Source organism: Vollenhovia emeryi, unplaced genomic scaffold (assembly GCF_000949405.1).
Source record: "Vollenhovia emeryi isolate VEMERY1.0 unplaced genomic scaffold, V.emery_V1.0 DF939140.1, whole genome shotgun sequence".
NCBI classification, from domain to species: domain Eukaryota; kingdom Metazoa; phylum Arthropoda; class Insecta; order Hymenoptera; family Formicidae; genus Vollenhovia; species Vollenhovia emeryi.
The window spans coordinates 1,891,997-1,905,972 of NW_011967226.1; the positions used below are offsets into that span (position 1 = coordinate 1,891,997).

Consider the following 13,976-nt stretch of genomic DNA (forward strand, 5'->3'; position numbering starts at 1 on the left):
CAACTTGACATCATCTTTGACTTTTCCTTTCGGAGAAATGAAAAGTCAAAGATGACGTCAATTTGATGATATATTGACCAAATTCGTGTCATATTTTGGTCAATACGACATCAAATTGACGTCATCTTGACTTTTTACTTCTCCTTGTAATAAGAATGGCTAAATAAGAGGAAGGCGTCCACCTTATAATATTGGACCAATGTTGGAAACGTTAGATTTCCATATATATCCTAATATTGCACCAACATATTGTGCTGCTACTAGGGTAATTATCTCCGCGCGAGGTCCTCGAGTTATTCGCTCGATACGAGGTCGGGGCGAGCGGACAAAAATTCACGGCCGCGTCAATTCGTCGCGGATCAAGGGATCAAGGGATTATCATCACGAGGGAAAACAAGAATTCTCGTCGTCGCGGAATCCCGCTCGCTCGCGCTCAACGCCGGGCCCTCTCGATGGCATCGATTTACGAGTGTTTACATCGCGACGTCGGGGCGCGGCGTAATCGCCCGGTATTATGAATTATGCATCCCGAGGGTGGCTTCGAATTTCCTCCCGGCCCGGGGACACATGGCACGCCGCTCGTTAATATTAATTTTCGGGCGGCGGTAAATTGGTACAAATTGCGACGCGCCCGTCAATTAAATCGCCTTGTCGTTGGGAGTTACGTTTCACGTACCGCAGCCGGCGAGTTTCTCTCTCCAGTCTCCGTTGTCCTCTCCGGAACGCGCTCGCCGAGCCGCGTCGCGTCCGCGTTCGTTTTCGGGGGGAATCTTCGACGAGCGATGGGAGAAATAAAGGCCTCCATATAGGTGAAATTTAATTCGCCGCCCGGATCGCGACGGGGTTCGATTTCTTCGCGGCCCGGTGAAACGGGATAGCCCGCGAGATGTTCCGTTGCACCTCGTTTCCCTGCCGGAAATCATTGTACAAAATTCTACAAAACTATAAAACTATAACTGCCAGAGTCTAAGAAATTTTACGTGAATTTAAAGAGCGTTATAAAAATCAACACGAAAATGCTAGAATTGGAACACTTTTCTTAACTTTTGTAACATTCTACAAGTAAGCAGAGGTTTTAATTCTTTAAGATTTTGTTGCCTCTCAAATTTTTAAGGTGGCTCCCGCATAAATCGATCAAAAGTAAAAAAAAAATTGAAATTGCACGTCGTATGAATTTACAAAAATCAAAGGGGCCCCACCAAACCGCTCCTTCGTGCAGAAGCCACCTTAACACTAGTAAAGTTTCGTACTAATTTTTACAAAATTGTACATTTTCGTGAAATACTACCTGCAATAATTCCTCGATTTTGAGGATATTGTAATTTGTGGTAATATTTCGTAGATATTTTTACAGAAAAATTAATGTTTCAACGAAGATATAAAAATTTCTACAAATTTCTATTTCAAGTCATTCTTTGTAGTTATTTATAGAAATTTTTTCTACGGTTACGCGAGTCTCTCGCATCAGTTTTGTACAGCTGATAGAAAAACAGGCACGCTCATTCGGGATAATCGCGACTTCGGATTTGTTACAACAGTTATGACGAGGCATTGCATTTTATTTAAGGGGGAAAGAGGCAGAACATTCTTTAACTGACGTTGTATCTCAAGTTTCTCCGAACTTGGAAGTTTCCGCGGATTCAGCCACCGAGCAATTTTCGCGTCGGATGCAGCAAAGCGCAAAAACGCCGGGGAGATCGCCCGAGATTAAATCGCATTTCCAGATGTTGCCCGATGCAACTCGGCGCGGCCGGTCGATCGCTTGTTACCAGCCGCTTGTAAATTAATCTTATCCCTTTTTTTCAACGCGGAAAGGAACTGCCCGCTCGTCTTTTTCTCCGTCAAAGGAATGCGAGCGACTCGTGTCTGGCGAGCGACTCGTTGAACAAAGGGGTGTTCCCCGTTTGATATGGGGAGACTTGGGTCTCTTCTTTTCGGCTCTCAAGTGGGTCAGAGCGCTGGATGCACGAGACACGGAATAACGAACGAATCGAGCGATTTCAGGGAGACGATCGGAAAGATACGAGGCTACTCGATTGAATAGAGAAGAAAAGAAATGTTAAGAATAACGAGAGCCTTAAAAAAATTGCGTTCTCAATCGCGAAAGATACGAATGACCGTCGACAGCGCCGACTGATTCCTTGGGGTCAATTCTGTATCTTGCAACATAGTGAAAATGCTAAAAGTGATCGGTTTTGTCTCCTTTTAAGGGTGTTTTTTTCCCCTCTACGGAAACGCCGTGAACTGCACTGGCATTTGACTCTCTTTTTTAAGGGGACAGTCAGAAAGAGACAAGGCTACTCACTTTTAGCATTTGCACCATGGTATAACTAGTAGGTCCACTCTGTCATTTGTTTCGTTTGGCGTCGATCCCTTCTGCACGTCCGACATTGCTCTGGGCAGATCAATGAGAGAAAAGTTGTATGTGCGGTAGTGTGGCTTTAATGAGTACGTATACACACACGGATTCTGTCCGGGTGTACGGCGGAATATCACGTGATTGGAAACACAAAGATCAAAGGGGCCGGCAAAGAGTGGACCTACTAGCTAAAGCCAACGGCAGACGATACTATTTTTCCTAAGATACAGAATTGACCACCTTGACGCACGGCGAGAGATGCTGCGAGATGAGAAAGATGCATTTTGCGTCCTCCAAGTGGCGATCGCTCGAACTCGTGAAGCGGGTTCTCACCTTGGTTCTCACGGATGTCGCGCCCAGTTTATCGGGAAATCCGCTCTTCCCCCTGTCGGGAACCCTTCCTCGAGGAGTAGCGTCACGCGTGGACGCGCATTATTTAAGTCAACGGCAATTAAGATGCGCCGCGTGTCTCGTATCACGCAAATGCGCGAGCTGGCCGAACACGTGGCAGCGCCTGGCGAGCGGGCAGAAGAATGGGCTGTAGCGAAGAGTAATGACCGCCAATCGGCCACGATTTTACGAGCGTGGACAGCCGATACGATTCCCGACAGGGAGAAAGGGAAGAAGAGGCGAGGAACGCGCGTGTGTCTCGCGTCCGAACGAGAAGAGAACGGCGAGACCGGGGCGAGGAGGCTCGACTTTGAGATAACGATTTTACGATCGGCGTTGCTTTTCCCCCCGCTGGGGAGGTTTCTGGTTTCTGAATTTCCGAGAATTCTAATTTTAATTTATGGAAGGCCCCGGTCTTCACGCATTCGTACCCTCGTCGAGGGATATCGAGGGCACGTTTGTCCGTCGCCGATTTTTCGCTCTTTCGCAATCAAGTCGAACGGAAGTGGTAGTAACCCACAGAGGGACAAGCGGTCGGAACGTTTTACATTCCGTGGGTGTTTTCTCCCGTCTCTGTCTCAATGTCCCGCGGCCTCTCGCTCTCCTTCTCTCTCTCTCTTTCTCTCTCCCTCCCTCTGTTTCCTTCTCCTCCTCTCGCTCTCGTCGCTCTTCTGTCTATGGGCTCCTATCTTGTCCTTTCTTCCTAGCCTTCTCTCCAGTCTCCGTGCTGGTTCGAGACCAGCATAGCCAGTCGCTGTGTCATCGAGGCCCGATACATCATAAATATAAATTGGCTGGGCGTTCGCGCGTGTGCGCGCATAAATGAAGCCGCCTGCGTGCGTGCGTGCGTGCGTGCGTGCGTGCTCCCGGCAACGTTAGAGAATGTTAATGTTAACTGGCAGCCGATGCTCGGCCGAAAATGATAAAACAAATTCGCCTTAGAGCCGAGGAGTTTTGTATCCCGTCGCGAACACGGGAGTTTAAGGAAGAATTGCTTTGTTATAAGGAATACTTTTCAGCGAGAAACCAGTCTTTGTCCCTATTTTCGCGATTTATGTGGTAGGATAAATTCAAAAGATTCGTAGTCTTTTTATGGAAGAACCGAATATAAATGTTTGAATCGTTTACATTACAATACTTCATTTGTCGTCTTTTAAATGATTTGAAAATACAATATCTTAATCTCGCATCCTTTCATTAGCTCGTCATTTTTCGCCTAGGAGCTTGGACGTTTTGCATATAATTCTTTCGTATTATCTTATACGACGACAAGTTCGTTCTTCAGTTTCTGCAGCCATCGCTGGTGAATGAAATCTATCTTTCGCTCTTTTGCTGGACTCTCCGACTTTTCCGGAGCCCCTGTGGCTTTATTTTACTCGCGGCAGTGTTACGATACCAAAGGCCTGTGTCCACGATGCTAGAACTTGGACCAAGTATCGTGGACGCAGGCCTTAACAATAAGCACGTCGCGAAACAACGAGATCGCGTGAGTCTCTCGCAAGAGAGCGGAAATAATCTCGATTTCGAGCAACCGCGATGATTAACCGCGTTCGTGGAATCGCCCGTGGGTCCGTCCGTTTCAAGCCGCAACATGCTCCTTGCGTTCGATCTCTCTTTTCTTTCTCTCTCTCTCTCTCTTCTTCGCAAGAGGAGAGACCCGAACCCGTCTCATCTATTTCGCTTTAAACGCGACGAGCGCAGGAAAGCTCGGCTAAAACGGGCAGACCTAATCGTGCTGGCCTTGCGATCGCCTTCGGCGATTAGTGGCCGCGCGCGCAGAAATATGTATGCACGCGGACGCGGGCGGCAAGTGTGCGACTTCCTGAGGCACGAGATAAGCTCGTTAACGGCGCTCGTATGCGTGTACGTTATACACCCGAGAGAGCGCGGCAAGTGCCGGCGATAAACTTGACGGATCGTTTTCAGCGCGTGTCCAATCTAAACATCGTACGCACGCTCTGTATACGACTGCAAATTCGAGCAACGTAACGTGTACACGCGGGGACGTCTCGGGTCTATCGGGAAACCGTATCCTCGGAGCCGCGTACGTTTAATTCATTTTGTATTCCGCGCCACATCATTCTATACGAATGATAATACCGATACATTGTTTTTTTCCAAATTAAGCCTATCGCACAATAGGAAGGCACAGGCAATGCCATTGGAGATGTAATATTACTGTAATATCACGTGCTATGTGGGTAGGTTTCTATTCCTTATTCCTATGGCCTGTGCTTTCCTATTGTGCGATAGGCTTTACGCGTCGATCCAGAAGCAGCGAGAAATCCGGAATCGCCGCGATCGCACGAGGATTCTCTCGCACGAATCGCTCGCACGTCGGACGCGGGACCGACGGTTATCTTAATTGCCGGGATACTTCGATGCCGGTCGGCGAGATCCTGCACCGTTAGGCTCTAGGATCGTTATCGTCGTTAATTATCCTGTCGTTAGAATCGCGGCGGCCCCCATCGCCAGGCACGCTTATCACGCGTGAATTCTCACCGAGCTCACGCGCGGAAGCCGTTTCTCGCGCGCATCGTGCGCTTCCGGCTGATCGGGCGCCGATAATCGCCGGTGATAGTGAACGGCGAGAACCACTTCGGGTTCGTTGCAGGCATGTGAGCGCGTCGTCGCTAATTATAAGACGGGTATCGTGCATATTCTGAAATTTTATAATTCAGCATACAGTCTTGGACAAAATTATCGGGCAGCCTCCGTAATCATTATACTGTACCGAGTCTACTCAGGAAAGATTTTTCTTGTTTAAAAGTTCTTTACTGTATAGAAGCATGTACAGAACCCTCTGGTAAATAACTTTTAAACGATAGAAATCCTGGCATTGAAGTCCATACGGTATATGATTACGAGATGGCTGATAATTTTGTCTAAGGCTGCATGGATGAAACTATGGGTGTGTTCCCGTTTCCTCTCACAATACTACTGGCAGTACTCCTAATAATCTCGAGCATTCAGTACACTGAGAAAAATGTCCGATTAAATATAATCGGATAATCCAATTACATGATAACAAACGGATATGTCCGATTAAATTGTATATCCGATGAAAAATTTGATCGGTTTTTCAATCAAATTTCATCGGTAATTGCATTTCATCGGATAAATTTCATCGGATATATCCATAATTTAATCGGAAAACGTAATCGGAAAAATTAACCATCGGACATACTATTTAATTGGTTTATCCGATGAAAATGTTTCTCAGTGTATTAAAGGAAAAGTATGGACCGAGGGGAAACCGCCGAGGGCATTATGGTGTACAGATTTGCGGCATTACTGGGCATTACTAGGCATTGCTAGGCATTTTTTGGGCATTAGTTTGGGCATTGGGCCTTGCTGGGGCATTATAAAGATAAAATAAGATAAAACAAGATAATAAGATAAAGTAATATATAAAATAATAGAGGCAGTAGCACTGATTGTGAGAGGAAATGGGAACGCACCCTATATGTGAGAATTTTATAAAATTCCACGTCCTGTAATAAAACAGCTGTATTCCATTCTTTGCTAGACCTCGTTTTAGGAGTATCCCATTAGCATCAGGCAATAATCAACTAGCGTGTTTAAATTCCACTTGTCCTAGTTACGTGATCCACGTCGAATGACTCATAGCGCGATTAGGAGGCTAATTACGTCTCACATAGATCACCCCGATGGAGGGAGATCGGTCGCACGCTAGGCACGGGTCGGCCTAGGGCCCTGTGGGACCCGGTTGGTCGTTCGGTAAACGACCGCCCTCGGAATCGCGATAAATCACCACGGGTAAAAATCGACGGCGGACGAGACGCGCGTTGGCGTGGCGAAGGTACAGAAGATAAGAGAAAAAGGTAGAGCCACCTCTCCTCGCTTTTTCTCCACTTCTCTCCTCGTAGACTGGATTTCGTGGAGGAGAACGAAGGGGGAGGACGAAGACGGGAGACGCGAGATGCAAGGGAGCACCTGTCCGACAGCTGCCTCGCATATGGTGCAGATTATGTAAGGAGAGTAGGTGCCTTGTTTTCAAACGCCGCGGGTGGAGGAGCTCTCGAAACAATCAAGACGACTCGCGTTGCGTTAATCCGGCCATCGACGGGTCCTTCGGGAGATTCTTGTCCTTCTCCACACAAACGAAACCTCCCTTACTCTTAATCTAGGACGTCGTCATCCTTTCTTAACATCTCTACACTGAGAAAAATGTCCGATTAAATATAATCGGATAAGTCCAATTGCATAATAACAAACGGATAATGTCCGACCAAATTGCATATCCGATGAAAAATGTGATCGGTTTTTCAATCAAATTTCATCGGTGACTGCATTTCATCGGATAAATTCCACCGGATGTATCCATAATTTAATCGGAAAAATTAACAATCGGAAACACTATTTAATTGGTTTATCCGATGAAAATTTTTCTCAGTGTATGCAATCGAGAATGATAAATTAAGATTCCGTCATTCTGCTTTTACGTATTTACCCCTTTCGCAAAGATTATGTATTTTATTTATTTCGGATCCTATTGTAGGATCGTCTTTCGGGAGATCCTGTTCTTCTACGGACAAACGAATCCTCCCCTACGAGAACCCGCTACACTGAGAAAAATTTCCATCGGATAAACCAATTAAATAGCGTTTCCGATGGTCAATTTTTCCGATTACGTGTTCCGATTAAATTATGGATACTTCCGATAAAATTTATCCGATGAAATGCAGTTACCGATGAAATTTGATTGGAAAACCGTTCATATTTTTCATCGAATATAGTATTTAATTGGATATATCCGTTTGTTATTGTAATTGGATTATCCGATTATATTTAATCGGTCATTTTTCTCAGTGTAGGACGTTATCTTCCTTTCCATAACTTTCTTAACATCTCTATGGAATCGAGCGATAAATTAAGACTCCGTCATTCTGCTTTCACGTCTTTACCCCTTTCGCAAAGATTATTGTATTTCGGATTCTATTGTAGGATCGTCTTTCGGGAGATCCTGTTCTTCTCCAGACAAACGAATCCTCTGCGAGAGTCTGCTAGGGCGCCGTTTCTCTTTCCGTAACTTCCTTAACGTCTTTATGCAATCGAGCGATAAATTAAGACTCCGTCTTTTCCCCTGGTCCTTTTACATCTTTACCCCTTTCGCGAAAGATTATGTACTTAATATATTTCGGATTTGGGCTCGTCCGTGGGTGGCATCTGAATCTCTCATTCGGCTCACGCATCTTCGCGGAATGCAATATCCTCCCTCTTCCTTTCCAGCCGTTGCACAGACGCTCCGACCATTAGTCATCCGCCAATGGGTCCTCTGTCCGGTAACTCACGGCCGAAAAGCCGTAAGTCAACGCAGAGTGCTAATAATCTGCTTGTAAGCCCAGATCTCTCTGGTGTCTGCGCGGTCCATCTCGCCGCGGCGATAAACCCGTTCTTTCCTCGCGTAAACGCGCTCGCGAACTACGTGAAAACCAGGCCTGCGCAACGACTGCGTTCAGAAATACGGGATAAACGACGATAACTAAAGTGACGGCGAGTTGCGGAGGATTCCGCCCGAATTCCGCGCCGCAGGCGCCGAGAGATCCCGGTACGAGTTTGAGGATTAATTCACGATCCAGCGCGGCGGCTCGCGCTCGCGCGCGCGCGGTCTCGGGCGAAGGGGGCCCGTATCGCATCGCGAGTAGGCGTGGCAGCGCGCTACACGTAACAATGAAGCCGGTATAATTAAAATAAAAAGGAAAAACGCGCAGCTGCCCGTCGCGCAGACTCGCGCGGACAGCAGCCGGCCCACGCGTCCACCGCGACTCGTCTCTCCCCGTCCGCGTCCGTTCCCATAGATTGTCAATTGCGGCACGGCTCATTAATTCCCAATCACGTGCGAAGGCGGGCCACCGAAACAAAGAGCTAAACGCGCGGCGGAAAATCGGTTTAAGTGGACGAGACAGCCCGATGGCAGCCGATTAATTATCGCTAATTGACGAATGTATCGGGAGCCCGAGGAACCGTCGCTATTCACACAGCACATAATATTACATAAATATATCTAATATCGGTAATATTATAATATTGCAATAATATCACATAGACACCTCACGATTTCTCCGCCGTTGCCCGATGCCTCCTTAGCCTCCTCCTCCTCCTCTCAGATTTCCTTGTGGCACTTACACAACACTCACTCGCGAAGATAATCGTTCGCGCGAAATTTCGGGCACTCCCGTACGCGATGTGAAATACCGCGAAACGCACAAAATATTATTAGCAAATATCGCGTGACTTTCTGTCATACAAATTACTCAAACTAACAACTTGCACTTTTGATTCGGAAGAATGGATAAATCACTATTGAATTGACGATATAAAATGCAACGCGAGCATCGGAGGCATAATCCGCGGTAAAGAAGTAGTTATTAGTCCGCAACGAAGCGATATTTTGCAATCTTTGTCATTCAATCTAATCCTCGAAATAAGTTATTTGACCGAAATTTTCAGCGCTAAATAATTGCTGTGAATTGCAACAGTTAATCGAGACCGAAAATAGAACAGATTACACGAAATCGATAGATAATTAAAAGCGCGTAAACGAGATGTAACCGCGACAAAGTACCACGGTTTACCTTCATATTTTAGATGAGTTAGTCTCGTGAAATATCTATGTACACGTTGATAAAGAGCCGTCGCCTCAACAATTCGTTTCTCACTACAAGTTGTAGAAACTTGATAATTAATCGAGGAACGTTATTTGTTACTAATAAAGGTGTGCAAATCAATAGCGTTTTATCCCTCCATTCATCGTGATCGCGTGTTGAAGACCGATAACGCAAAAGTAATAATACGCACGGAGCGACTCTCGCCACTGCTTGCCGGCTCGACGTTCGGCGAGCGAATGATAACGCGGCGACCTTCAGGTAAACATTGGCCCGCGTAACGTCGTACGATACAGCGCCGAGTGAAAAACAACAAAAAAAACGTTGAGAATTCGTTGGCCCGCCTACGTAATGGAAAATTCCGTACTTAATATTTTACCTTACTTTGTTCCGTGGCTGTTACTACGTTTTGTGTTACTACGTAACCATTTCGCTGAAAATAATGACTCGACGTCCCGAAAAAAAGTTAAGCTCGCGATCTTCGTGGGTGCATCGAGATGCAAAAGAGATTGATTAATCTGGCTTAAAGGAATGTTTCCTTAAGACACTCTCGCGATACATCAACGTCATCTCTCGGGGAGAGATTCGTTTGTGTTCCGAGGTTTGAGACGGCGCAAATATAAACAGCGATTAGGGGGTGATCCTAAGCAAACATACTCGGTGAAGTGGATGTGCGAGTCGCAGGCGAGGGGCGACGGAAATAAAAGCGACCACAATACATGTGCACCGAGCGCCGACAAATTTCTTCCGTCTCACACGATATGGATTTTGTCTCTGTAATTAAATCCGACGGTTTTTTTGGAAAGCGGATCCTTACCACGCAGCTATCGGATCTTTAAACTCGCGAATCCGCGAGATTGCACGAGGGATTCCCAGTTCCGAAGGGGCTCTTTTTAATATACGGGTCGCGCTTTGCGTCTTGTCGTCCCGTCGCCGGTCGAGATCAAAGTCGACCTTTCGATTGGCGCGGTGAGAGGGCCAGAGCGATTAAAGTTTGCGGGTTTGAAGAGCACAAGGGAATCTCGAGAGGCGAGAGAGTGGTCTGGAGCAGGACGTGTGGCGTAAAAGGCGAAAAGGCGGCGCCGCCCACGAACACGCCGGGAAGAGAGGCCGTAGCCATTACTCGAGGCTTCGAATTAACCCTTTCGTAGAATCATTTTTTTTAAAAGGATATTTTCATTATCGCGCGCGCGATAAATTAGAAACGCTCGGTATCCTCAAACTATATTCAGAAATTCTCGCGTTTCCCGGCACTAAATCTATCGCAAGCTGGAAGATCTCCAGAGTCAAGTTCATCGATTAATTACAACTTCTACGCAAAGTTTTACTTCGATCCACGTGGCCCCCGATCGACGGGGAAATTACTGGCGGTGCTTTTAAGAGACCGCTGTCATTCCGGGGCGACCGCAAGGGCCCCAAGTCCCAGAGTCGATCACGAACGAAGCGTATTTACGGCGTCCGTTCGTCGGGGATTCCACGCCGTGCCGTGAGCTAGATCCTCGGATCGAGTGATTTCTGTGCCCGGCGAGGAGCCCCCGTGCCCTTTCACGATTTCCGTGAAATCAGAATAAAAAGACGGAACTGCTGGCCGCCGCGCCGTAACCCGAGATCTGTGTATCCTACGTGTTTCGGTCCGTATCGCCAACCACGCTTTTAATGCTTCGCGCCCGGCGAAGGAGAGCCTCGAATAACAGCGGCCGCGCGGCCGCTTTCCTCGAAATACTAATGTGAAAGGCATTTATTCCGGCGTTCACTGGATCGCGCGGCCGCTCATTAAGATCGAATTACGGCGGGGGCGACAAGATCGCGTTAATCGCCGCCATCGAATCCTATTTGCGCGGAAAAAGTTTTTCCAAATTCCCGCTCGTCAATTATAATCGCCGCGTTTACGGCCAGCGTGGAGTATGAAATTTACGATATGTTTTTTTTTTCAGACACGGTCGAGCGTTTTAAGTATGGCATAGGAAACCAATCGGTCGGCAGTATGTGCTATGTGATAGTCACTGGACGCAGCCTGCTATGGACGCTCTTGTCTTTGGCAGCGTTGATGGCAGTTTTATCGGGCCTTATCACTCCGAGATGGCTCGTGGGACCGCCGACGATTAAGGACACAAGTGAGCGTCGCTTCAACTCGAACGAGATGACTCGGGGACTCTTCGGCTGCTTTCCTTTCACACAAATCGACACAAGTTAACACATGGTGTGAAGATACAAGGTGAAGCGATCCGGTGGATGCGCAGTGCCGATCAATCAGAAGTGGCCCAAACTACCGAATTGGCCAATTAAAAATTCGCCACAATCTTCAAATTGCAAATCATTGCGGTTGAATGCGGGAAGAACCAATGAACAATCTGTCCCAAAAGTTGGTTACATGCGCAACGTTTCACCTTGCATCTTTACACCATGAGTTAACACACTCAGTTTGCCACTGTGAAATAGCAAGGATTTTAAGGAAAGATTTTGTCGAAAACAGATTCTATCGAAATACTCGGAGCGGATGCGTTCTTCGGTCAAAAATCCATTGCGACTCTCCTCCCGAGCAGAGTCGAAGTGTCAATTTTTGTGTAAAAAATGCCGACTGTGCTCTCCAAAAAGGAAAGCAGCCTTCGTTGCGTATTTTACATAATCGAAGGGTCGTCGAGTAAAGTGACCCAGCAGATACAGCTCTCGTTCGCTGTCGAGACAAATCGGCAGACGTTGATATCGTCTTTCGTTGGTTTGCCCTTTTAGGAAACGACACGGAACCGTACACGCCGACCGTCGGGATCTTCAATCGCTGCACGAGATTATACGGCAGGAAGCACTGCGCCAATTTCAACGTCGACGGCTTCGCGACGGACTCCAACGTCTTCCCGGGATGCTGGAAGGCGGCCCTGTTCTTCCTGTCCGCGGGCCTGGCGACGATGTCGGTGACCGTGATAGCCGCCCTGCTCGGATGCTGCGTGCAGAGCATCGGCCGCAAGAGCATCTTCAATCTGGCGGGAGTGGCGCAAGCCGTTGCCGGTGTGTAAAACGTTTGCTCCTCGACGGAGGCGAGGCTCGAGATGATGAGATGACGAGGCGATGAAATCCCGACTAAGCTTCTTAGCCCGCGGACGAAATAATCCTCGAATACGATGGCCGATACTTTTATATACTTTTATATACGTTCCGAGGAGAGACTTGTATTTTTCTTTCTCTCGCACGTAAGGGGGGGGGACTCGAGTCCCGACGCGCTTCCTCCATAGAAACTACTTTGCTCCAAATGCAGAGCCAGAACCCTCTGGCCTTTTGTCAGCGATGTTAGTATAAGAATGACGCAGATCTTAGAAAGCAATGATCGTTGCAGCTGAGTATTCCGCGTGCGTAACGTGCTTTCAGCCTGACAATGGTATCCCGGGAGTGCGATCATGACGCAACCAATCCATTGTAGCGAAAGGTTGTGCCCGGAATAATCAACGAGCGTGTACTTAAAAAGCGGTTCCATTGTCGCAATTCTGACAAATTGAATAATCGGGAAACACGGCTCGTTCTGTACACGCTTTGTGCGTCGTTCTAAGTTGCGCGCATTTATCTCCACAGGAATACTGTATCTTTTCGGGATGATCCTCTATCCCGCCGGCTGGGGTGCCGAGAGAGTGCAGAGGATCTGCGGTCCTGAGTCCGACGCCTTCTACCTTGCTAACTGCAGTCTCGGTAAATCAAGTGTTTAACATCGACAGTCAGAGAATAAGTTTTTAAAGTCGCCCTTTTAAATTCTTCCTCTCAAGATGCAGTTTTTGTTCTTATTTTACGTCTTATCGTTTTATTCTTCAATAAATACGATGAAGAGATTTCCAGTTCCAAGAACAGATCGATCGATAGGCTCCCCGTTGGTTGCGCGAAGTAATAAAGTTAAATTAGATTCCCGATCGAATTAAATTAGGGAGGGCCGGCGGATCTAAAGGAGAATCGTTTCTTCCAGGATGGGCGTTTTATAGCGCGGCACTCGGCGTCGCTCTCACCTTCGTCTGCGCCGCCTTGAGCGGACAGGCGGAGAAGTCGACGGCCAGCGACAAGGTCCAAGACAAAATGAACGAAGGAAAGACCCTAATATGCTTAGCCTGAGCATGCAAATAAAATCAGCGAGGGGTCCGGCCACGCCGGTAACGGGTGCCACGGTGCGAAGCGTCGAAATGGGATACTCGAGGAGGACCAGAAATGCAACCAGAAATATTCACCTCGTTGTGTTCATAGCGCGGCAGAACCGAGACGAGAGTTTTGTCGGCGGACGAAAATTGTTGCACGATCCGAATAATTTATTGCGGGCTCGGGGAGGGGAATGGACGTTTCGCCGAATGTCATACGCGACGCATTGTACGCACGAAGATTAAGTATCGGATGTACTTACCGTCTTCCCACACTTACCGCCGCAATTTATACCGACGCCTACGGTGTTCGCGGAGAATTCCTGTTTTGTATCTTATACATGTGTTTTTATATGTCAAAATAAAATGTAAAGTAAAACGTGGATGTTCATTTTTCTTTCTTCACTGCATGCGAGTAAAGTGAACGTATTGTCGCAACAGAGAGAGAGAGAATCTAATGACTTCTCTTCAGCTCACTTGTTGCCCAGCCCG

General features: G+C 47.3%; 1 protein-coding gene across 1 annotated transcript in view; it reads left to right on the forward strand.

Annotated features, from left to right (window-relative positions):
• Positions 1-13,863, forward strand: part of LOC105567179 (lipoma HMGIC fusion partner-like 2 protein) — a 16,068-nt gene extending 2,205 nt beyond the window's left edge. The window contains exons 2-5 of the mRNA XM_012021810.1: positions 11,313-11,492; positions 12,109-12,381; positions 12,940-13,053; positions 13,322-13,863. Coding sequence (XP_011877200.1) covers positions 11,363-11,492; positions 12,109-12,381; positions 12,940-13,053; positions 13,322-13,464 — 660 coding nt within the window. The 5' untranslated portion in view covers positions 11,313-11,362 and the 3' untranslated portion in view covers positions 13,465-13,863. The remainder of the gene's footprint in view (positions 1-11,312; positions 11,493-12,108; positions 12,382-12,939; positions 13,054-13,321) is intronic.
• The last annotated feature ends 113 nt before the right edge of the window (positions 13,864-13,976 follow it).